The sequence below is a fragment of the Pipistrellus kuhlii genome, unplaced genomic scaffold (genome assembly GCF_014108245.1).
Source record: "Pipistrellus kuhlii isolate mPipKuh1 unplaced genomic scaffold, mPipKuh1.p scaffold_m20_p_24, whole genome shotgun sequence".
Taxonomy (NCBI): domain Eukaryota; kingdom Metazoa; phylum Chordata; class Mammalia; order Chiroptera; family Vespertilionidae; genus Pipistrellus; species Pipistrellus kuhlii.
The window spans coordinates 1,717,791-1,740,805 of record NW_023425523.1 but is presented as its reverse complement, the minus strand read 5'-3'; the positions used below and the strand labels follow the sequence as shown (position 1 = coordinate 1,740,805).

The window sequence follows — 23,015 nt, the reverse complement described above, 5'->3', positions numbered from 1 at the left end:
ACGGGAGAGCTAACGGGAGGAAGCGACACTCCTCCGCGCGGAAGTCACGCCGGAGAGCTCTGAGCCGCCAGACGCGTCTTCCCAAAATAGAGCCAGAGCCGAGCCGGCGCCAGGCAGGCCGGCCCGGAGCTGGCCGGCGGAGGGAGCCCTGGCCCGGGACTGACTCCCCAGTGCCCTCCCTCAGCTACAGCCTCCGCGCTGCCCATGCTCCTCTGTGAAACGACGGCGGGAAATGGTGCCCCCGGGGCAGCTGGGAATGTGAAGCTTGTGCTCCTGTGACTCTCAGGCTTACAACTTGTAACTTTTAGCTCTTTTTTTGGACTTGGAGTGGAACCCCTCCTTCCTACCCCCAGCCCCCATCAACACACACACACACTCACACACACACACACACACACTCACATTCACACACACTCACACACACAGACACACACTCACACACTCACACTCACACACACTCACATATTCACACACACACTCACACACACACACACACACACACATTCACACACACTCACACACACAGACACACACTCACACACTCACACACACACTCACACACATTCACACACACACTCACACACACACACACACACTCACACACACACACACATTCACACACACTCACACTCACACACTCTCACACACACACTCTCTCTCTCTCACACACACACTCACACACACACACACACGAGATTCCTGTTGGGACTTCCCGCTCTCTCAGCTGCTGTTTTCCCCCACAAAGATATGTCCTTTATTTTTATTGATTAAATGTGTTGGGGTGACGCTGGTCCACATGAACACAGCGGTGCACGTGTGGACTCCCAGGTGACGGCTCTGTCTCTGGCACCACGTGCCCAACACCCACTTCTCTGCTGCACCCTCTCCCAGGCTCCCCTCACCCCGAGGGCCAGCCCCTCGGAGGCTCTGGGGTGGGGGGCCTCCAAGGCCATCGAATGGGCCATGTGTGAGCTGCGGGCCCGCCCCCATGGCCCTCTTCAGGGGACCTAAGCACCTGCCCCCCCCACCCCCCGAGGCCGCGATGGCGGAGCTTCTGGCATCGCTGTTTGAGGGGCAGGACACTGAGGCAAAGGGGAGGTGTCCCCTCAGGCACCAGCCAGCCGGGGGCCAGGTGTCCATGCTTCCAATGCCATTCTGTTCATCGGGCTATGCTGTTCATGAGAGTCCACGTGTGAGTGAGGTCATGTGACACTTGTCCTTCTCAGACTGGCTTATTTCGCTCAGCATCATGCTCTCCATGTCCTCCATCCTGTCACAGAGATCCTGCTGTGTTCACAGCCGCGTAGTCTTCCAGGGTGTATCACAGCTGTTTTATTTTTATAATTTTTTTTCATTTTTTTTTTTTATTAAGGCATTCTATGTGTACGTATCTTACCAATTCCTCCTCCCTCCACTCACCACAGCTGGTCTATCCGCTCACCTGCCGATGGGCAGGTGGGCTGTTTCCAGATCTCACCGTTGTCCGCTGTGCCGCTGTGAACATAGGGGATGCATGCGTTCCTCTGACGGTGTTCTTAGGATAGAGTCCCAGCACTTGAACGGTCTTCCGTGGGGCAAGGCTGTTACCGTCCCCTCGTGCCCATAGCGTACCCGTCGCGGACTCCCCTGGCCGAGAGAAGTGTGGGCTCTACACAAGGGGACTCCGTTACCGTCGCGGGCCCCGCGAGGCAGGCGATCCGTGTGACCCTGAGACTCCTGCCACGCCGGGAGGCGCCTCTGTTGCTCTTTGGATACAAGGTCCCGCTTCGCGTGGGTCAGAGTCGCATGGTCCTTCACCTTCTGTCTCGTTGCAAGATCATAGTGGGCGAGACGGCGGTGTTCTGCCTGCAGCTGGCCACGCGGGACTTCGAGAGCCAGGAGAAGACCGTCCTCACCGGGGACTGCTGCTACATCAACCCACTGGTGCGGCGGACGGCGCGGTTCCTCGGTACGTACGCGCCGAGCTGCGCTGGCTCCGTCTGGAAACAGCCTGGTGCCCTGGCGGCTCGCAGGCGGGAGCGTCATCCGGGCACCAGAAACTGGCGGGTTCGGTCCTGGTGAGGTCCATACGGAGGCAACCCATCAATGTTTCTCTCTCTTCCTAACTCTCCCTCTCCCTCCCTCTCTCCCCCCCCTCTCCCTCCCTCCCTCCCTCCCTCCCTCTTTCTCTCTCTCTCTCCCTCTCTCTCCCTCTCATATATATATATATATATATATATATTTTGGGTTCCATCCCCAGTGTGGGGCATGCAGGAGGCCATCAATCCATGATTCTCTCTTATCAATGATGTTTCTCTCTCTCTCTCCTTCTCCCCTCCTCCCTGAAATCAGTAAAAATATATTTAAAAAAAAAATACTTTCAAAACGGGGACTAATAAAGACCGAGGTGACAGACGGCGGCCTTGCTCGGGAGCCCTGGCTCCATTCACAAAAACCCAGTCCCACACGCAGGCTCGGAAGGCGCCTTCTTGTCGGACAGCCCGCCACGCGTCACCGAGCGCGGAGGTGGCGGCCGGGCTGTGCGCTGGCGCAGCGCCGCCTCCAGGGCCCGGGGCGGGTGGAGGGGAGGAGGGTGCTGGGGAGCCGTGTGCGGCGGGATGGGTGCCTCCGGGCGGGCCCTGGGGTCTCTCCTCGCCGGCTCGCCGGGGACCGGGACACAGCCCCGGGCGCTCACGGCTGCCTCTCGCTTCCAGGCGTCTACACGTTCGGCCTGTTCGCCACGGACATCTTCGCGAACGCGGGGCAGGTGGTGACGGGGAACCTGGCTCCCCACTTCCTGGCCCTGTGCCGGCCCAACTACACGGCGCTGGGCTGCCAGCAGCTCACGCAGTTCATCAGCGGCGAGGAGGCCTGCACGGGCGACCCCGAGCTCGTGCTCCGCGCCCGCAAGACCTTCCCCTCCAAGGAGGCGGCGCTCAGCGTGTACGCGGCCGTGTACCTGACGGTAAGTGGGCCCGGCCCCCGCCCAGCCAGGAGCCCCCGTGGCAGCTCCTGCGCCGGCCCGGTCGGAGCTGTCGGCACCGGGAGGGAAGTGAGTCTCGTGAGGTGCCGCGTGGGGAGTGGGTGGTTGGGAAACATGGCCGCCTGCGTTTCCGTTGGAGACCATGTCTGTCTCGTGGTGAACGGGGCGGGATGGACACAGCTGTCCGGGGCGGTCAGTCCCCGTGAACTCGCAGGAGCACTGAGAAGGGAGCTCACCGGCCTCCTCGCTGCTTACTCACGCCCCGATGGGCTCTGATGGGGCTGGGAGAGGGGTCCTCCTTTTCTAAGTTCTCTCGGGGATGTTTGTAATGATAACAATAACATTGACTGAGCATGTCCTAGTGCCAGGCACAACGTGCTGGACTGTTGCTAATTTATACACCAACTAGAGGCCCAGTGCATGAAATTTGTGCATGGGAAGCGGGAGGGGGGGGGTGTCCCTCAGCCCAGCCTGCACCCTCTCCAATCTGGCACCCCTCTAGGGATGTCTGACTGCCCGTTTATGCCTGACCCCAGTCAGACATCCCTCTCACAATCTGGGACTGCTGGCTCCCAACACTCCCCTGCCTGCCTGATTGCCCCCTAACCACTCCCATGCCAGCCTGATCAATGCCTAACTGCTCCCCTGCCGGCCTGATTGCCCCTAACTGCTCTCTTCTGCCAGCCTGGTCACCCCTAACTGCCCTCCCTTGCAGACCTGGTTCCCTCCAACTGCCCTCCCCTGCAGGCCTGGTTCCCCCCAACTGCCCTCCCCTGCAGGCTGATCCCCCTCCCCGCAACTGTCTTCCCTTGCTGGCCTGATCACCCACAACTGCCCTTTCTTGCTGGCCATCTTGTGGTGGCCACATGCAGGCGGCCATCTTGTGTGTTGGAGTGATGGTCAATTTGCATATTGGTAGCTAGGATTCTTGTGGGGGCATCATTACAGTGTATTCTTCCTTTATTGTCATTATGATGTAATCTGTCCTCTGTACTGACCCACTGGGCTCTCACTGTGGCTCCTCGCACGCAGCACGCCCTCTCGCCATGCCCACGTCACGGATGAGGATGAGGCCAAGGGACTTGCCCGGATCCGTAGAACCACACTCTGCCCCGACGTCAGTGATTCAGAATGTTCCAGAGAGGGGGTCCCTCACCCCTGAGCGCCACCAGTGGGGGGGGGGGTCAGGTGACTTCCTCCCTGCCCCCGCCCGGTCCCGGCCTCCCTGAGGTCAGAGGCTGGGGTTCAGAGGGCAGAGACGTTCGGGGAAGAACGTTCTGGAAGGCCCCGGCACTCGGGAACCTCACATCAGGCGGCGTCCGCACAGCGGGCCGTGGGCAGGTAATTACAGGGCGGGGAGCCGCTGGCTGTCGCTGTAACAATAGGTGCTGCTCCAAGCGAACGGCCCCCGCCACCCGGAGCCAGGGGCGTGTGGGCGGCTGCCATGGCAACCCAGCCCGCCTCCCACTGCCCGCGTGGGCACCGCCAGCCGCCGTGCTGTTCTCCGCGAACCTGTGCAGATCTGTTCCCGCCCCACAGGCAGCTCGGGGGGCCCCATAGCAGGCGCGCCGGGTGTTTCCGGCCAGTGCGGTCTGGGGAAGCGCCTGCCAGGTTGTGCTAAGTAGGCAAATCTCGGAGGGAGTGATTCCGCCATGGCGGGACAGGCGCGCCCCGCGTTCGGGGGCAGCTGGCTGTGAGCGGGGAAGGAGCGGTGAGCCCTGTGCCGGCGCCTGTGGGTGTGCACCGGCGTCTGCCTGATGCTCCTCCTGGTGGTTTAGGGAAGAACAGGAAGGAACGGGTCTCTCCCCGAGCGCCCGGCTTTCCCTAAGGGCTTGGGGGTAACTGGATCGCAGACATCCTCCCTTTTCCTTCCCTGAGAACTATTAGGGGGAAATCCCTACGCCCATTTCTGCAAATGCGGCTGGTTTCCCAGGAGGGGAAAACCGTTCTGAAGGTCATCGATCCCTCCGTCATTGAGTCTGCGATCCAGTGTGAGTGGCATTGGGATGCTATTTAAATTTAGCTCGGTGGCGTGTGTTTTCCTATGAAACGGGCCAAGTTTATTTCCCAGGGAGAGTAAGATGGACTTCAGCCCGGCCCCTGTGGCTCAGGGGTTGAGTACCGACCTGTGAACCAGGAGGCCGCGGTGCGATTGTCGCATCAGGGCCCGGCCCGGGTTGTGGGCTCCATCGCCCGTGGAGGCGCGCGGGAGGCAGCCATGTAACACGTGTATCCCAGCTAAAGAAGCACTTTGGGCGTGGCTCTCCGTTCTGCGGATGACAGACAGCGCCCCCTCCGAGGGCTCTTGCTCTCCTGGCCGATGGGCGAAGGGCCGTGGGGACAGTATATTTATCCGGAGGGAGAGGGGGTCGGGGGGGGGGGGAGAATGGGCCCCCGTGGAGCCAGCCAGGGCCTTGCGGCGGGAACGGGGCAGCGGTGTGGGCCACAAAGGGGCTGCTGCTCAGGCCGAGCCTCCATCGGCCATTGGCCCGGGACGGCCACCACCCTGGGCCCGTCCGACCCTCGCTGCGCGGCCGGCTGGTCCTGAGCGCGGAGGCTGTTCTCAGCTCCCGCGTGCGGCTCCACCTGCTGCCTCCCGTTCAGGACCCGCTGGGGGGAAGCACCTCGGTGCCCCTTACAATCCCCGCCCCCAGGGCATTGCCAAAGAGAGGACAGCTACTCTTTCCTGTTGTTGTCAGTCCTCACCTGAGGATGTTTTCCCGTTGATTTTTAGGGAGAGGGGAAGCGAGAGGGAGAGACAGAGGGCAACGCGGATGTGAGAGAGACACCTCGATGGGCTGCCTCCTGCAGGAGCCCCGACCAGGGCCCAGGCCAGGGGGGAACCTGTAACCGAGCTACGTGCCCTTGACCGGAGTGGAACCCGGGACCCTTTGGTCCACAGGCCGATGCTCTATCCACTGGGCCACATCAGCCAGGGTAGATGGTCACTCTTGATTCTCAAATACAATCGTCTAAGGCCCTTTGCCCCCTTGCCGGTAAGTTAGGCATGAAAATACCGGTGAGACGTTCTGCATCCATTTTCTTTGCAGTCTCCTGAACTCCCAGCCCTTCTGGGCCCTTCTGTTTGTGCTTTGTTTTAGCTGCATTTTGACATCTGGTTAGTCTAGATGGCTTCCTAAGTGAATTAAAAACCAAGCGAGCATAAATAATCAATTCCTGTCCCGTGTCCAACTCGCTCACTCCGTTCCTCCGCCATGATTCCCTCTCCTGCCCGTTCGGATCAGACAGGCTTTCTGTAAAGATAACAGCATTAGACTGACTCACAGGCGCCCGGGGAGCACCGCAGGGCTGCCTGGGGTAAGGGAAAGCTCTGGAACTTTCCTCCTGTGTCTAGAGTTCTCACAGGTGTGAAGAAATGCAACACGAGAGCTCGCTAGCCTGGCTCTGTGGCTCCGCTGGTTGAATGGGTCCCCGGTCCCATTCCCCATCCCATTCCCGGTCCGGGCACACGCTCTGCCTTCTGGCTGGATCCCCCGGGGGAGGGGGGTGCGGGAGACAGACGATGGATGTTTCTCTCTCCCCCTCCCTATCTCTCTCTAAAAAACCCACTATCAGCCTCAGCACCGTGTGAATGAAACTCTCACAAGCAGCCCCGGTCTCCCTCCCTGCTCACGCAGGAGCCGCGCTGGGGCTGCAGCGTTAGATGCGCTCCCGGAGGCCGAGGCGGCCGTGTCCTCACTGGCTGTCCCTGTGGGCAGTGCGCTCACCGCCTCTCAGGACAGCCGCAGCGGGCCTTCTCCTCCCGGGCCCCCTCCCTGCGCTCCCCCCCACGACCCCGGGTTAGGCAGCTCGCCCAGCGGGGAGTGTGCAGACCTGCCAGCCCGGAAACAGCATCTGTTTCTCCCTGGAGGATGGCACCGGGGGCAGACGGGCACCTGGGGCAGACGGGCACCTGGGGCAGACGGGCACCTGGGGTAGACGGGCACCTGGGATGGCACCTGGATGGCACCTGGGGTAGACGGGCACCTGGGGCAGACGGGCACCTGGGGTAGACGGGCACCTGGGATAGACGGGCACCTGGGATGGCACCTGGATGGCACCTGGGGTAGACGGGCACCTGGGGCAGACGGGCACCTGGGGCAGACGGGCACCTGGGGTAGACGGGCACCTGGGATGGCACCTGGATGGCACCTGGGGCAGACGGGCACCTGGGATGACACCTGGGGTAGACGGGCACCTGGGGCAGACGGGCTGAAAGCTGGCGGGAAAGACGCTGTGGGTCACATCGCTGTTCACATCAGACAGCCTCTGCCACAGCCAACAGGGCCGCAGACTTGGCCCAGGAAAAAGCAAAACACAATCACCAGCGACAGGAGAGAAGGTGATCGCGGATTTCGTAGCCTCTAAAGTGGGGGCCAGGAACAGACACCGTGAGCGTCGGTCTTTGTTTCCTCTCTTAGGCAACTTTTTTTATTTTTAGAGAGAGGGAGAGAGAGAAACACGGATTTGTTGATTCACTGATCTATGCACTCATTGGGTGATTCTTATAAGTGGTCTGACCGGGGATCGAACCCACAACCTTGACCTATGGGGATGACGCTCTCACAATGGAGCCACCGGCCGTGGTGGGCAAACGCCTTTTTTCTTGGACTCAGGACCCCAGGAAGTGTGTTTCTGAGTCTGTGTTATCGGCATCAGCCACATACCGACATCGACACCCTAAAAACATACGGCAGTCAGAGCATCCTTTTATCATCCCCTCACGTGACGTGAATAATAACGGGCCCCGCCCCTGCCGTCAGCCGACTGGTTTCCATAGTAACAAGAGGTAAAGGATGAGCACTTGCGCTACAGAATCCATCAGATGCAGGGAAGAATGAGTTTTTCCTGAGCGTCATGCTGGCCACTGGAGGACATGCCACTCACTACCATCAGCTGACATGTTCTTTTTGCACATGTGAGCATACCACATATGTACACATCTGCTCATTGTTTTGTTTTGTTTTTAGCTGGCATTTTCTGTCTGTATTTAAGTTTCTGTGTTGCCCTAATTGTGGCCAATAAAATGTAAAGTCATTGCACCTGAAATTGCAATTTCAGGTACCAACCTGAAAACAGGTCTTGGCACCGTGTTGAACCTTAAATGCCATCGTCAATGTGCTATGTAGTAAAAGTTTGCTCCATTTCGCTTTTTATGACTATATCCACAAGTTTTGCTTCTGTCCAGCATGCGTCCACTCAGATGGTGTATGAAATGGAGATGTTAAGGACGTGTCTTCAGCCCTGGCCGGTGTGGCTCAGTGGGTTGGAGCATCATCTTGTATGCCAGAGGTGGTGGGTTTGATTCCCGGTCAGGGCACATACCTAGGTTTTGGGTTCAGTCCCGGTTGGGGCACATACAGGAGGCAAGCAATCTGTTTCTCTCACATCGATGTCTCTCTCTCTCTCTCTCTCTCTCTCTCTCTCTCTCAAATAAAATAAAAAAAAAAATAACATGTTTTCCTCAGTGTTCCCCTGCTAACAACATTGATCTAAAATGTAAATTCATATAAAACAGGAGCACTGAATGCTTAAAACACAAGGCCCTGTGGAAGGGCTGAGCCTGGTGTTCCTGAGGGATGAACATATCACATAAGAACTCGCTACTAGTAGATTTGGGGCAAATAAATTAAATAACCTCTGCCCTTAAATTCCGCTTTAAGGAAACGTCCTCCAGAGAATTCATAAAGTGCATGAAGGGTTGAGCCCCATAGGCATGTGCTCGCCTGTAGACACATGTGCACATACATACGTGTGGCGCCCGCGTGGACCTGCCCGTGCACAGCGTGTCTCTGTTGCGTTTCAGATGTACATCACCAGCACCGTCAATGCCAAGGGCACGCGCCTGGCGAAGCCGGTCCTGTGCCTGGGCCTCCTGTGCCTGGCCTTCCTCACCGGCCTCAACCGCGTGGCCGAGCACCGCAACCACTGGGCCGACGTCATCGCCGGCTTCCTGGTCGGCATCTCCATCGCCGTGTTCCTGGTGAGTACATGGTTACTGGCAGAGCGTGGGGCGTGTTTGCTGCTGTCCATCCTCAATGAGGATGTTTTTCCATTGAGTGTTTGTTTAGAGAGCGTGGAGGGAGAGGGGGGGAGAGAGAGACCGAGAGAAACATTGATGTGAGAGGGACACTCCGATGGGTTGCTACCAGGACCGAGGGTGGAGCCTGCCATGAGGGTGGGCGCCCCTGTGCCAGCACCCTCCACGAGCACCTGTCCCAGCCACAGTCTCCCCAGCAGGGGCCCTCCCTGGTGACAGGGCCTGGGTCCCTCCGGTAACCAAACCCCATGTTCCCAAGGCCAGGCTCCTCCCAGCGGCCATGGCAGGCGTTAGAGGGCACACGGGGACGGCCTGAGCCGTCGCTCCTCGTTGGCACTCTTCCCGGAGCGCTTCGTAGCGATGGCTGCTGGGAGATGACTCCCGCCCGCTGCGGGGTTCCCGGTCCATCCGCAGGAGTGGCGGACCTTGGACCCCGATGGAAAGCTGCGCCCACTTCCATTGCAGCCCGCTTCCGCGGCGACGCCGAATGCTCTTCCCTTCCCGTCCGGTTTCCTTTCGGTGGCTCCGCAGTCCCCCGTGCTCCCTGCCGCCTCCACCGTGGAATGCCCCGCGGGGGGCCGGCTGCGTGGGAACCAGACGTGCCGGGCCTGTTAGAGGCCATTCCTCGGGGACGCCCTGGGTGGAGTGAGGTGACCAGATGTCCTGCTTTTGGCGGCACAGTCACGATTTTAAAAAATATATATGTTTTATTTATTTTTTACAAAGAGGAAGGAAGAGGGATACAGAGTTAGAGACATCGATCAGCTGCCTCCTGCACACTCCCCACTGGAGAGGTGCCCGCAACCAGGGTACATGCCCTTGACTGACCGGAATCGAACCTGGGACCTTTCAGTCCACAGACCGATGCTCTATCCACTGAGCCAAACCAGTTTTGGCAAGGACAGTCCCAATTTTTAACATTTTGTCCCGCGTCCTGCGGCATCTTAAAAAATCGGAACTTTTTAAAGATATCACAGGACACATGGTTAAACATCGGGACTGTCCCGCCAAAAGCGGGGCGTCTGGTCACCTTAGTGTAGAGGGGCCGCTGCGTCCCGTCCCCAGCGTGCGCCCCGCTGCTCTCCTCCCGATGCCATCCCTCTGGCTCCCCCAGGCCCCGGGAGACGGGTCCCTCCCGCCCCCTCCCTGCCCAGCAGCCCATGGACCCAGGGCTGCCTTCGCGCTCCACATGGAGGCAGGTTCACGGGGAGCAAAACCAAACCAGACAGAGGGCATCACCCAGGAACCCCGGGGTGTCACCCAGGCGGGGCCGGGAGCCGCAGCCCGAGGCCCTGGGTCCCTGGGGTACACCGGCTGGCATGGGGCCGCCCTCTCAGAGAAAGGCCTGCGGCTCCGGAGTGGCCTGAGCTGCTGGGGAAATGCCGCGTCCACACGCGACAGGATCGGAGAGAGTAGCCAGGCTCAGTCAGTCGGAGGTGGAGGCGCGTGTGCGCTGTTCCTGCGGAGTGCTCCGTGACCTTGGCTCGAGGGGAAATAATTAGCATTTAAATTACGTTGTAGGTGAGCCATGCCGGGAAAGGTCAGCTCGCTCTGCATCTTTATTAGGTTACGACGTTATTTTTGGATTCGTTTGCGCATGGGCTGTTAACTAATCTAATGAACATTTTGGAATCGTAACGTTGTCATGACTAACGGAGTTAAGCATTTTTAAAAAGACATTTGTAATGATTTTAGAGAGGATGGGAGGGGGAGAGAGAGAGGAACATCCATGATGAGAGGGAATTATCGATGGGCTGCCTCCTGCACGCTCCCCACTGGGGAGCGAGCCCACAACCCGGGCCTGTGCCCTGAGCAGGAATCGAACCCTGACCTCCCGGCTCCTAGGGTGATGCTCAGCCGCGGGCTTGCACCCGGGCTGAGCTAACGTTGATGGATGGATTTTCTTGAACACACACACGCACCTGGGGTAACTGTTTCGGGTTTATACCAGCGAAGCCTGGGTGTGAAGTCACGTACACGTCATAGTCAAGTAGTTTTAGTGCTTCCTTATCAGGATTCGACTTACGGAGAGACTCCAAGGTCATCATCGAGAGCGCCTGACTCTGCTAACGCTGCGTCTCCTCTGACCGCCAGGTGGTGTGCGTGGTGAACAACTTCCGAGGAAGGCAGCCCGAGAGCAAGCACCCGCCCGGGGCGGCCCTGGCCCACGCGCGGACGATCAGCATCCCGCGGGCGGCGAGCCCCCTGGAGAAGGTAACGCTGCCGGTGATGTCATGGTGATGTCATGGTGATGTCATGGTGATGTCATGGTGAGGTCCGGGATGTGTCCTCGCCCGGAGCGGAGGAGGATTGGCCCCGGTGCCACCGCAGTCCTTTCCCGTTCACCGCGACGGCGGCCTGTCTCAGCGGCGTCCAGCGAGGACTCAGTCCCTGACCCCCGGGGGGAAAGGGCGGTCCCCCCAAAACGTCCCGCCCCCGCCGCCCGCTGAGCACCGCCCGGAGAGCCGGGGCTGTGCAGAGCGGGGCGCGGGGCGGCGCGGGGCGGCCCGGGGCGGCGGGCTCCTGCAGAGACCAAGAACAGGGGGCTGAGCTTGAGGACGTGCGCTCATTCCTACAACACGGCCCTCTCCCTCCTCCGTGGACAGGCGGCCGTGACCAAGACGGTCCGACCTGCCGGTCCAGTCCAGCAGGTTTGTTGGCAAATGAGGAAACGTGCTTCTCTCCCCAGGACTGGCTCAGGGCACGTCCTCGCCAGCAGCCCCCTGTGCGGTAAGAGGGCGGCGTGTGCTGCTCATCACGGAAACGGCGCGTCCGCTCCCAGGTGGCCGGCCAGGCCGCGGCAGCAGTAGGCGGGCCGGGGGTGCGTTCCGGGGCAGCCAAGGCCGGGCCCCTGAACCCGCTCAGGAACCCCTGTGGCACAGGACCTGCTGCTGGTGGGGTCACTGAGAAAACCACCCATCGCCCTCCAGCAAGCACACTGCCCTTTCACCTCTGCCCTTTCACCCACTGCCCTTTCACCTCTGCCCCTTCACCCTCTGCCCCTTCACCCTCTGCCCTTTCACCCACTGCCCTTTCACCCTCTGCCCTTTCACCCACTGCCCTTTCACCCTCTGCCCTTTCACCCACTGCTCCTTCACCCTCTGCCCTTTCACCCACTGCCCTTTCACCTCTGCCCCTTCACCCTCTGCCCTTTCACCCACTGCCCTTTCACCTCTGCCCCTTCACCTTCTGCTCTTTCACCCACTGCCCTTTCACCCACTGCCCTTTCACCCTCTGCCCCTTCACCCTCTGCCCCTTCACCCTCTGCCCTTTCACCCACTGCCCTTTCACCTCTGCCCCTTCACCCTCTGCCCCTTCACCCTCTGCCCTTTCACCCACTGCCCTTTCACCCACTGCCCTTTCACCTCTGTCCTTTCACCCACTGCCCTTTCACCCACTGCCCTTTCACCTCTGCCCCTTCACCCTCTGCCCCTTCACCCTCTGCCCCTTCACCCTCTGCCCCTTCACCCTCTGCCCTTTCACCCACTGCCCTTTCACCTCTGCCCCTTCACCCTCTGCCCCTTCACCCTCTGCCCTTTCACCCACTGCCCTTTCACCCACTGCCCTTTCACCTCTGCCCCTTCACCTTCTGCTCTTTCACCCACTGCCCTTTCACCTCTGCCCCTTCACCCTCTGCCCTTTCACCCTCTGCCCCTTCACCCACTGCCCTTTCACCCTCTGCCCTTTCACCCTCTGCCCCTTCACCCTCTGCCCCTTCACCCACTGCCCTTCCACCCTCTGCCCTTTCACCCTCTGCCCCTTCACCCACTGCCCTTTCACCCTCTGCCCTTTCACCTCTGCCCCTTCACCTTCTGCCCTTTCACCCACTGCCCTTTCACCCACTGCCCTTTCACCCTCTGCCCTTTCACCCACTGCCCTTTCACCCTCTGCCCTTTCATCCTTTGCCCTTTCACCCTCTGCCCTTTTACCTTCTGCCCTTTCACCCTTTGCCCTTTCACCTTCTGCCCCTTCACCCTCTGCCCCTTCACCCACTGCCCTTTCACCCTCTGTCCTTTCACCCTTTGCCCTTTCACCCTCTGCCCTTTTACCTTCTGCCCCTTCACCCTCTGCCCTTTCACCCTCTGCCCTTTCACCCTCTGCCCTTTCACCTACCGCATTTTCCTGTCTTCCCTTCAGAGGGCTTTCTTGCCCAGACCTAATCGCAGGGAGTCCATGCATTGGCCCAGGACCCTTGGGGCCAGGCTGCTGTCATGGCAGCCGCAAAGCGCTGGGCAGGCTTGTCCTGTCCTTCCTGCCCCCACGCGTCTCCCTGTAAGGCGGCATTCAGCTCTGCACAGGCGAGCACACGTCAGCCCTGCACGCCTGTGCCTTATTGACCCCAGGGCTGCCGTACAGAACGTCTGAGGGAAGGGGCATTCTCTCCTCCCCAAAACCTTTCAAAATAAACGTAAGCCATGGGTGGGATTGGATAGTTCCAACCGATCTCAGAGGAATCGGTATCTACAGGCTTTATTGGCAGTGAGGCCAGGCCTCCGGAGCCGCCCGGCCATTCGGGATGACGCTGAGCGGTAAGTCAGCGGTTAGGAAATGCTTTCTGAGAACATAATTCCTTTTCTCTTGGGTTGAGGTGATCTCACTGAAACAAAGGGAAGTCCTCCTTGCCAAGGACAAGCAAGGGGAGCGAATGCCAGGAATAGTTTGCAAATTACAGCCCTGTGGTTCCGGTACAGGGCCCCAGCCTGACTACCCAAGATGCTGTGCGTGTAGGAGCGCCCGTGGCTGAGATTGGCGCCGCCTGAATGCAGGTGGCGAGCAGAGCGGGGGAAGCCAGGGAGTGTGTGCCGCCTCGGACGGAAATTACCATGTTCCGTTCCCGTGGCAACCGTGTAGGGCAATTACATGGCCAGGAATGTTCTGAGGGGACTCGCAATGACCCAGCGAAGCAAACACACGGGCTGTTTCGAAGGTTAGAACATCACAGTGTCAAGGTGAAGCCTGAGCTGCAGGTTAGGCAGAGGGGCGGGGGGCGGGGAGGGAGAGCCACGCTTTTGCAGGGCAGCCCTGGGGTGGAGGGTTGGCTTGGCTACATAAAGTCTAATAGGATCAGACAAATTCCCCCTTTTCTCCTTACCTGAAAAAAATGGGTACAATTATGGTTCCTTTATAGGGTAACCAGAGGCCGGTGCACAAAATTCATGCACAGTTAGGTCCCCTAGCCGGCATTCAGGGCCAATCGGGAGCCTTCCAGCTGCCAGCTGGGGCCTTCCTTCATGGTGCACCGCCCTCTGGTGGTCAGCGCACATTATAGCGAGCAGTCGAACTCCCAGTCCCTGGTCAAACTCCTTAAGGGACACTTTGCATATTAGCTATATATATATATATATATATATACACACACACACACCCACACACACACACACACACACACACACACACAGAGACACACACACACACAGACACACACACAGACACACACACACACACACACACACACACTCTCTGTTTGAAATGACAGGTCACAAACTTCTTGGCACGCAGTTGGTGCATACATCAAAGTAGCTCCCTCCTGGAAAACGAGTGACTCCCTCACTAGGATTTCCATTGTATTTCACACTGGGATACCCACAGAGCTATTTTGTGGACTTGCATGTTTTTGCAGATTGTCTGTGCCATGCGTAGAGCATATGGCAGGAAGTCTTATAGCAAAAATGCCGAGTAGATTAGTGTCATAGCAACAGCAACACAGGCGTGTGGTTCCTTGCCAAGGCCGGTGGGATTACCCGTGACTCTGCTGACTGGGAGAAGGCCCTCTGAGGCTTCCGCATGCTGCACGGATACGCCTGGGAATGCATCTACGTCGTGCTTGCTTTTCTCAAGTGCAGATCTTCCTTTTACTGAGCCGCCGAGCTGTAACGGAAACGCTCTGTAGGAGCTTGTCAGAACCATGTTATTAAGGACCAGCTATTGGAATAGTTCGAGGAACTGAGTCTCCTCGTATTTTCGCCCGTTTTTCTCGCCGGAGCTTCGAGCACTTAGGAGACGTATTTGCCGTCCGTCAGCACTGGCGTGCTGCGCTCGGCTCTCCTGTGTCTCGTTTCATTTCGCGTTAAAGAGCCCATTGAAAAGGGGAGTGAAATGTCCCAGTGGGCATCAGCATGGCGGGCTCGGAGGACACACGCGTGTGGCTATGGTTTGCCGTGTCCCCTTCCCTGTGTGTGCCCTCCCACATCCAGTGCTTCCCTCTCCACGCTGTTTACAAGTTATAATCTACTCTGCAACAGATTAAAAGCCGGGTGTTTTCAGCGTTATCTAACAGGCCTTTCATGAAAGCATCTTCTCAGTAAGTTCCCTCTGAGCACAAGCCATGTTGCTCATCTCTGTGGAGGGAATAGCTAGCGAGCTGCCCACTGCATCTCCGGATCCCGGCTCCTGCGGCCGTCAGTCAGGGAGGCGGTCAGAGGACGCGGGTGAAGGAGTCACTGGCAGTGCAGACCGTGGACTCTCCGCCCGCCCTCCTCCTCGCGCCCTCTGCTCCCGCATGCCGCGTTGATAGAGTGTCGGCCTGCAGACTGAAGGGTCCCAGTTTTGATTCCGGTCAAGGGCATGTACCTTGCTTTCAGGCACATCCCCAGTGGGAGGTGTGCAGGAGGCAGCTCATCACTGCTTCTAACTATCCCTCTCCCTTCCTCTCTTTAAAAAAAAATCAATAAAATATATCTTAAATGAATATATATATATATATATATATATATATATATATATATATATATTATTGATTTCAGAGAGGAAGAGAGAGATAGAAACATCAGTGATGAGAGAGAATCATGGATTGGCTGCCTCCTGCACGCTCCCCACTGGGGAATCAAGCCCCAAACCCAAGCATGTGCCCTGACTGGGAATCGAACTGGGACCTCTTGGTTTATAGATCGATGCTCAACCACTGAGTCACGTAGTCAGGCTATCTCGGTGGCTCTTACAGACGCCTATAATGAGATAATGAGATAATGAGATGTTAGGGAAGACCAGGGCCTTTGTGTGTGTATATGATCTCACTTGCTCTTCATTAAAAAAACACACACACACATGTGTAAATGGTCTTCCCCCCATTGCACGGACGGAGAGCCGGGTCTCAGAGAGGCTGCATTACATGTGAACATGCTGTGGTCGGGGCCCACATGCAAACACTCCAAAGCCCACCGGCCACACAGCTTCCCCAGGCCGAGCGAAGACTGAGTCCTTGAATGGAAGACATTGCCGCACAGAGCCTGGTTTCTGTTTAGGCCCCAAACCTGTGCCAGTGCTGACAGCCTCCTGTTCAAACACAAAGGCTGCCTTTGAGCAGCTGGAAGGGAAGGAGACGGGCGGTGCCTGACCTCAGCCTCCAGCCTAACACCGGGACCCGGGGCGTCAGACTCCGCCTGTCCCGCTGAGTGAGTCACAGGGACAGGGGCACCCGGTAACGGCTGCGCTGCGTTTTGTAGGTGTCCCACGGCCAGCCTGCGGAGGGCAGCGACGAGCACGCTCAGGGGAGGCCCTTCAAGGACTGCCTGGCTCGGCTCTTCGGCTGGCTCCTGGGCCTGGGCCGCAGGGAGCACCTCCGAATAAGGCAATAAACGCAGGTGCGCCGAGCGCGCGCACTGGTGTGAGCTGAGCTGACAGCTCAGGCAAATACGGAAACGCGTCCCTCTGGGCAGGCCCACGGGTCTGGGTCCCGTCACCATTCTCCTTTATCTTCCGCTGGGCGTGCACGCGTGAGCGGAGCTCAGCACCCCCAGCCCAACAGCCCTCGCTGGAATGGCTCTTCTTGTTTTATATATATATATATATATATATATATACACACACACACACACGTTTTTATTAGTTTCAGAGAGGAAGGGAGAGGGAGCAAGAGAGAAACATCAGTGATGAGAGAAAATCATGGATCGGCTGCCTCCTGCACACCCCACACTGCGGATCAAGCCTGCAACCTGGGCGTGTGCCCTGACCGGGAATCGAACCGTGACCTCCTGGTTCACAGGTCAACACTCAACCTCTGAGCCATGCTGGCTGGGCTGGAATGGCTTTTCTTGTTTTCCTACATGAATTACTCTTTTTTTTTTTTTTTTTTTTTTTTTTTGCTTTCCCCCCATTTTTCCAAAGGCAAATAAATAAACCGCCAGTGGCATGCCTTGTCTGGTGGCAAGTCACCCCCACATTGCGGGTCATAAGTAAACGCAGAGCTGTCTGAAATCACCAGAGTGAAAGACAGACTATTTTTTAAATAGGTTTTTATTGATTTCAGAGAGGAAGGCAGAGGGAGAGATAGAAACATCAATAATGAGTGAGGATCATTGAATGGCTGCCTCCTGCACGCCCCCTACTGGGGATCCAGCATGCCCCCTGGACCGGAATCGAACCTGGGACCCTTTGGTCCACAGGCCGACGCTCTTTCCACTGAGCCACACCAGCCAGGGCTGGGATGCAGATGTTCGCGGAGAGCACAGAGCTTCAGAAGTTGGCGAGCTGCCTGGCCCTCGGCACTGGGGCTGCTCTCAGGGCCTGTGCTGGCTCCCTCCACCTGGGTTCTGCCCTCAGGGACTGGGTTCGGTATTTGGCTCGTGGACTTGCTGTGAACTTGGGCGATGCTTTCTGAGGGGGGCAGCGCTTTCTCAGCTCTGGCTCCCGCCTGCCCCCCGACCCCAAGCCTCTGACTGTGTGACGGCAGAAGCAGCCGTCGAACTGGTACATGGTACGTGGGGTGTCCCCCCAAAACGCCTGCACTCTGAATGCTTACCCGTTGCAACGCTTTCAGTCCGAAAGAGAGAGGCGTCCGCGGAGCCGTCCGCCGTGAGGGGGCGCACATTCTGGGGGGACGCCCTGAGCACCTCCTTTTCTCGGGACTCTGAGTGACGTGCTTTTCTGAGTGTTTTGGCGTGGCCCCTGCATGTTTGCACGGTTCTCTAGTAAGATCGGCCGCTGCAAGATGCGGTGCAGCCGGACGGGAAGGAGACCGCTCGGGCCCTGTGTGCCGGGAGCCCGTTCCCCACACGGTGACCTACCTGGGAGTGTCACCCGCAGTTCTGTCTCTCACGTCCCCGAGGAGGTGCTGGTGGGGACGGAGCCGGCACACACGTCCCGCCCGGCCCGCTGCCCTCCGTCCGGGCGCTCAGGCCTGCTGGGCGGGGAGGACCGGAGTCCTTGGCTCGTCCCCTCCAGCTGCCGTCAGGAGAGCCGCCTGGGGCCCGAGGGGAGCCATCGCGTTCTGCAAAGCTGACGGCGATCAGCGGTCCCGCCCTCCACGTCGCCGCCCGGCTGCGCCTGCTTTTGGCCATGAGAGGAACGGGCAGAGGCCCGTGCCTCCTCCTTCATACCCAGGCCCAGGGGACCCGGCACCCGGCCGCCCGCGTACCGTCCGTGCCCCCTCCCATCTTCTCTCTAACTCCTCTCCTTCCTCTTTAGCTGCCGCCGCCTCGCCTTCCCCTCCCCACCGTGCCGCCGAGGGAGGAGTCTCCAGTTCATTTCTTAACTGCTTCCCAGCAGTCATCAAACCGTGACCTCCTGGTTCAGAGGTCGGCACTCGCCCCCTGAGCCACGCTGGCCGGGCTCCTCACACCCCTTTTTTAAAAAACGTCCTAAGTGAACAGCGTACACTTACACCGTGTGTGTGTGCAGCCTGAGCCCCCATGGGCGGCGGCCGTCCGCCCGGTGGGGACGGTAGGCAGAGGCACTGATTCCCGCCCAGTCCCTGACTCCTCCCTCTCTCCCCGCAGAACCACATCACGGCCTTCGCGGAAGTCACATGATGCCGGAGCCGCCGGGCCGTCCCTGCACTGGACGGCGTCCCTCTTCACCGTCCACTCCTAGCGCCCAGCGTCCGGCCGGCCGCGCAGGAGCGGCTCCTGTTGTCCGATGGTTTTCCTCCGTCTAAAGTCCGTGTCAGCGTCTCCGTCTCCCCCCTGGACTGTGAGCTCCTCCGAGGCGGCTGGGCCCCTCTCCCCGGTCCCCTTGCCGGCGGCACGAAGGGCGCACAGGAGGCATTCAGCTGAGCCCCTGGGCCCTGACGTGAAGCACCCCGGGTTTCTCCCAGAATCCCCGAGCCTCTGGGGACAGAAACCGCCGCACACTCACGGGTCACACCTGCCTGAGGAACCCCTCCGGGCGGGGCCGTTGGCTCTGTCACCGTTCACGTCGGACGGCCGAGGAGGAGGCCGGGCGGACGCGGAGTGCCTGGGGGCCTTTCCTCGGCCGCATGGCACCACCAGGCCGCCCGCCGAGCTCCGTGTGCGAGCGGCCCTCCCCTGAGCGTGTGCTCTGGGCGAGCCCCGTGTGCACACGTGGTCCCGCTCCACCCCCCGACCACACCGTTCCCGGTCCCTCTCAGACTGGTGCTTCTGCTTCGGAAGGGGAGATGCCAATTTCTGCTGTAATCAGGAATGTACCATAATTAAAGCTATTTATTTGGACGTGGGTTCCTGGCGACTGCGGTGTGGCCGTGGACGGGCGGCTTCTGAACGGGGCGGCGGGCTGGGCGTCTGGAGGAGCGGAGTCCAGTGATGGCCCGGCGTCCTGAGCAGGAAGCAGGGTCTCCCGTTGATGGCAGTGTCCCGAGACTGGTCAGAGCTCCATGAGGGGCTTTTCACTCAGGCGGGTTCCATAGGGGCCCCCCCATCTCAGCCCCAAGTGCTCCCTGTTTCTTCCTGGTTCGCACGCACGGCCACTGAGGGCCCTGCGGCTGCACCTAGTGTTAATAGACACGCGGCACGGCCTGGAGCACGGCTCTGACACGCACAGGGGCCAGAGCCCAGGGAGAGAGCCAGCCCTTGGTCTGCCCAGACTCACACACACACACACACACACACACACACACACCACCTCCGCTCACCTCCCACTGCCCAAGGCACAACAAGTATGCTGGGCCTTGCCTGGCCTTGATTGGCCTTGCTTGGCCTTGCCTGAATGTGACCATGTGGGGAGGCACCCATGCAAGGGGAGCCAGACCAGCTGTCTATAAAGGGTCCAAGTGGCCATTGATCGGAATCAATACTGTTATAAATTGAGATTCATTCCTTAAACCTTCATCGTTTCACTCAGTTTATCCCGGCCCTACCATATCCAAGTCCCACCCAGACCCGCCCTGCCGCCCATCCCCCTGCACCTCTGGTTCCGCTTACGGGAGGAGTTAGCGACATGAAGACCATTTCCATAACCCAGAGGTCCAGCTGAGGTGCCAGACGTCCCTCCCTGGCCCCCAAGGCCCTCCCAGGACCAGACCTCCGTCCGGGGCTCAGACCTACCTCCTGGTCACAGACCAGGGCGAGGACCAGGAGGCCATTGCGGGAACCATTTGGAAGCCAGTGCCTCTTCCTTAATTGGAGTCCACATACCCAGGCTAGTCCTGATCACCATTTCATCATACCTGCCTTTGCCCCAAACTTCCACCTGGGCCCATAGCGCCCCCTAGTGACCACACCTTGGTAGAACACCCAGCCCTCCACCTGGGCTCACACCTACATCCGGGACCCAGACTATCAGGGCGGGGCCAAGAAGATTATCCCGGGGCCCAGGCCGCAAACACAGAATCCCGTCTTGTATCAGGGGAATTCTCAGTTTGTAACCCAGACACCATTTCCATAACCCGGAGGTCCAGGAGCGGTACCAGACCGCCCCCAGGGGCCCAGACTTCCCTCCCTGGCCTGAACTTCCCTCCCAGAACCCAGACCTCCATCCGGAGCTCAGATCTACATCTGGGTCTTAGACCTTTATGGTGAGGACCAGAAGGCCATTCCAGGCACCCAGACTCGAACCCATAGCCTATTCCTTTACCGAATCTAAATATGCAGGCTCGTCTAAGGTGACCAGATGTCCCGCTTTCGGGGGACGGTCCCAATTTTTAACAATTTGTCCCGCGTTTTAAAAAAGTCCCGATTTTTGGAAAGATTCTAGTTACTAGACAGACCCCCAAGGCTCAGATCTCGGTCTGGATATCAGACCTCCATTCAAGGCCCAGACCTTCAGGGGAGGACCCGTATTTCCACTGAGCCACACTGGCCGGGCCAGATGCCAATGCTTTAGACGCTGGCACTTGAAGTCTTTGGCTGCTGCAGGTGAGCAGAGTCCTGGGTGATGTGCCGTGGATGGAGCGGCCTGCAGCTCCTCCTAGTGGCCAGAGCGGCCACGTACACCCACTGCCTGGTGTGCAGTGTGAACCAGTGACCCCAGGAGGCCTCGCTGTTGTTTTGGCCTGAAACACATGCTGCCAAACCCTTCCTGAGCCCCAAGGCCTCACGAAACAGGTGACGCGCTGTCTATCCACCGGGTCCCTTAGCAGCCGGGGCAGAACGCCATGCGGGTGGGAGCGATGACAGGACTCCCAGCTCTGTGGGCGCCCGTGGGCGCTGTTTTCCGGTTTCCTCCTCCCACTGCCCTACAGGGACATCCGTGCTCGTCACCCCGCCGGCGACCCAGCTGCCTGGCCCCAGGGTAGCTCCCTTCTCCGTTCATTCCTGACACAGGCGTGTCCACGCGTCGTCTGTGATGGCGGCTCCCGGCCCTTTAAGAGCAGAGGGTCCAGCTACCCAGCTGGTGGGGGAGACACTCCATCCGCCGCCCGGTGCCTGTGGGGTCCATGGGGAAGGCGTACCTTCTTCAGTGCAGATGTTGGCGGTTTTGGATAAAGTGGCCATTTTCAGAGCAGTTTATAAGATACAACCTCAAACACAGTCAAACCAGCGTGGGCAGACGGCACGTTCTCCGGACCAGGGCATCTCCTGGCCGAACGTGCTCAAAGGGCAGCGTCTGCTCGGGGAGCTCCAGGTCCCTGGCAGCCCGCAGCCAAGACTGGGCAGAGAGAGAATAAAAATTGCACCCCTGACTCCTCAATATATTGTATTTGTGGTTGGACTGAGTTTCCCCCAAGAGCTGTCTCCAACAAAATGCAGGCAGATGATAATGAAACTAGCGGCCTGGTGCACCCTCAGCCCAGCCTGCACCCTCTCCAATTGGGGACCCCTCTGGCGTTTAGACTGATGAACCCACAGTCAGACATCCCTCTCCCAATCCAGGACTGCAGGCTCCCAACTGCTTGCATGTCTGCCTGCCTGATTGCCCCTAACTGCTTCTGCCTGCCAGCGGGATCACCCCTGAACCACTCACCTATCAGCCTGATTGATGCCTAACTGCTCCCCTGCCGGCCCAATAGCCCCCAACTGCCCTCCCTGTCAGCCAAATCACCCCAAGATACCCTCCCCTGCCAGTCTGGTCACTCACAACTGCCCTCCCCTGCAGACCTGGTCCCCCTCTCCCAACGGCCCTTCCCTGCAGCCCTGGCCCCCCCCCCACACAGCTGCCCTCCCTTCAGCCTGGTCATCACAACTGCCCTCCCCTGCAGCCCTGGGTCCTCCCAACTGCCCTCCCCTGAAGGCCTGGTTGCCCCCAACTGCCCTCCCCGTAAGCCTGCGCGCCCCCCTTCCCCCACCAACTACCCTCCCTTGCATGCCCGGTCCCACTCAACTGCCTTCCACTGTTGGCTTGGTCGCCTTCAACTGTTCTTCCCTGCCCACCTGATCTTCCCTAACTGCTCTCCCCTAGTGACCTGTTCACCCCTAACTGCCCTTCCCTGCTGTCCTGGGGGGGACTTTCTTATGGTGACCCTAGGGACCCAGGCAGGCCCCATGGAGATGTCTTGCTGTCTGTGTGCGATGTCTGTCTCCTCATGGGCCTTAAAGCTCCTGAGGGCTGACGGCCCTTCTGTAACTGACCATCACTGCTTGCAGCCGCCCAGACGGTGGGCAGGCACCTGTCAGCAGGGGAGTGTCTGTGCACTCAGCGCCTTAGCACCGAGGGGATGCATGGATGGCGATAGTTAGGCCAAGGGTTTCAGAAGACGTGACCATCTCAGATGGTTCCGATAGAGCACCTAAGAGCGATGACTACCCGACCTCGGAATCGATACTTCAGGTAGAAGCGAACTCCAGGAAGCTGGGATGAGGTCAGGGTGACTGTCCGCTGAATTCACATTAGAATCTCCTTCCGGTTCTGCAGAAAAAGAACATGCCACAGCCCGTCCTTTTG

At 59.1% G+C, this 23,015-nt stretch overlaps 1 protein-coding gene across 1 annotated transcript in view; it reads left to right on the top strand.

Annotated features, from left to right (window-relative positions):
- The window catches only part of PLPPR5 (phospholipid phosphatase related 5), a 28,668-nt gene extending 9,809 nt beyond the window's left edge, over positions 1-18,859 (top strand). The window contains exons 2-6 of the mRNA XM_036452692.2: positions 1,816-1,948; positions 2,694-2,944; positions 8,769-8,945; positions 11,097-11,216; positions 18,716-18,859. Coding sequence (XP_036308585.1) covers positions 1,816-1,948; positions 2,694-2,944; positions 8,769-8,945; positions 11,097-11,216; positions 18,716-18,748 — 714 coding nt within the window. The 3' untranslated portion in view covers positions 18,749-18,859. The remainder of the gene's footprint in view (positions 1-1,815; positions 1,949-2,693; positions 2,945-8,768; positions 8,946-11,096; positions 11,217-18,715) is intronic.
- Positions 18,860-23,015: the final 4,156 nt, after the last annotated feature.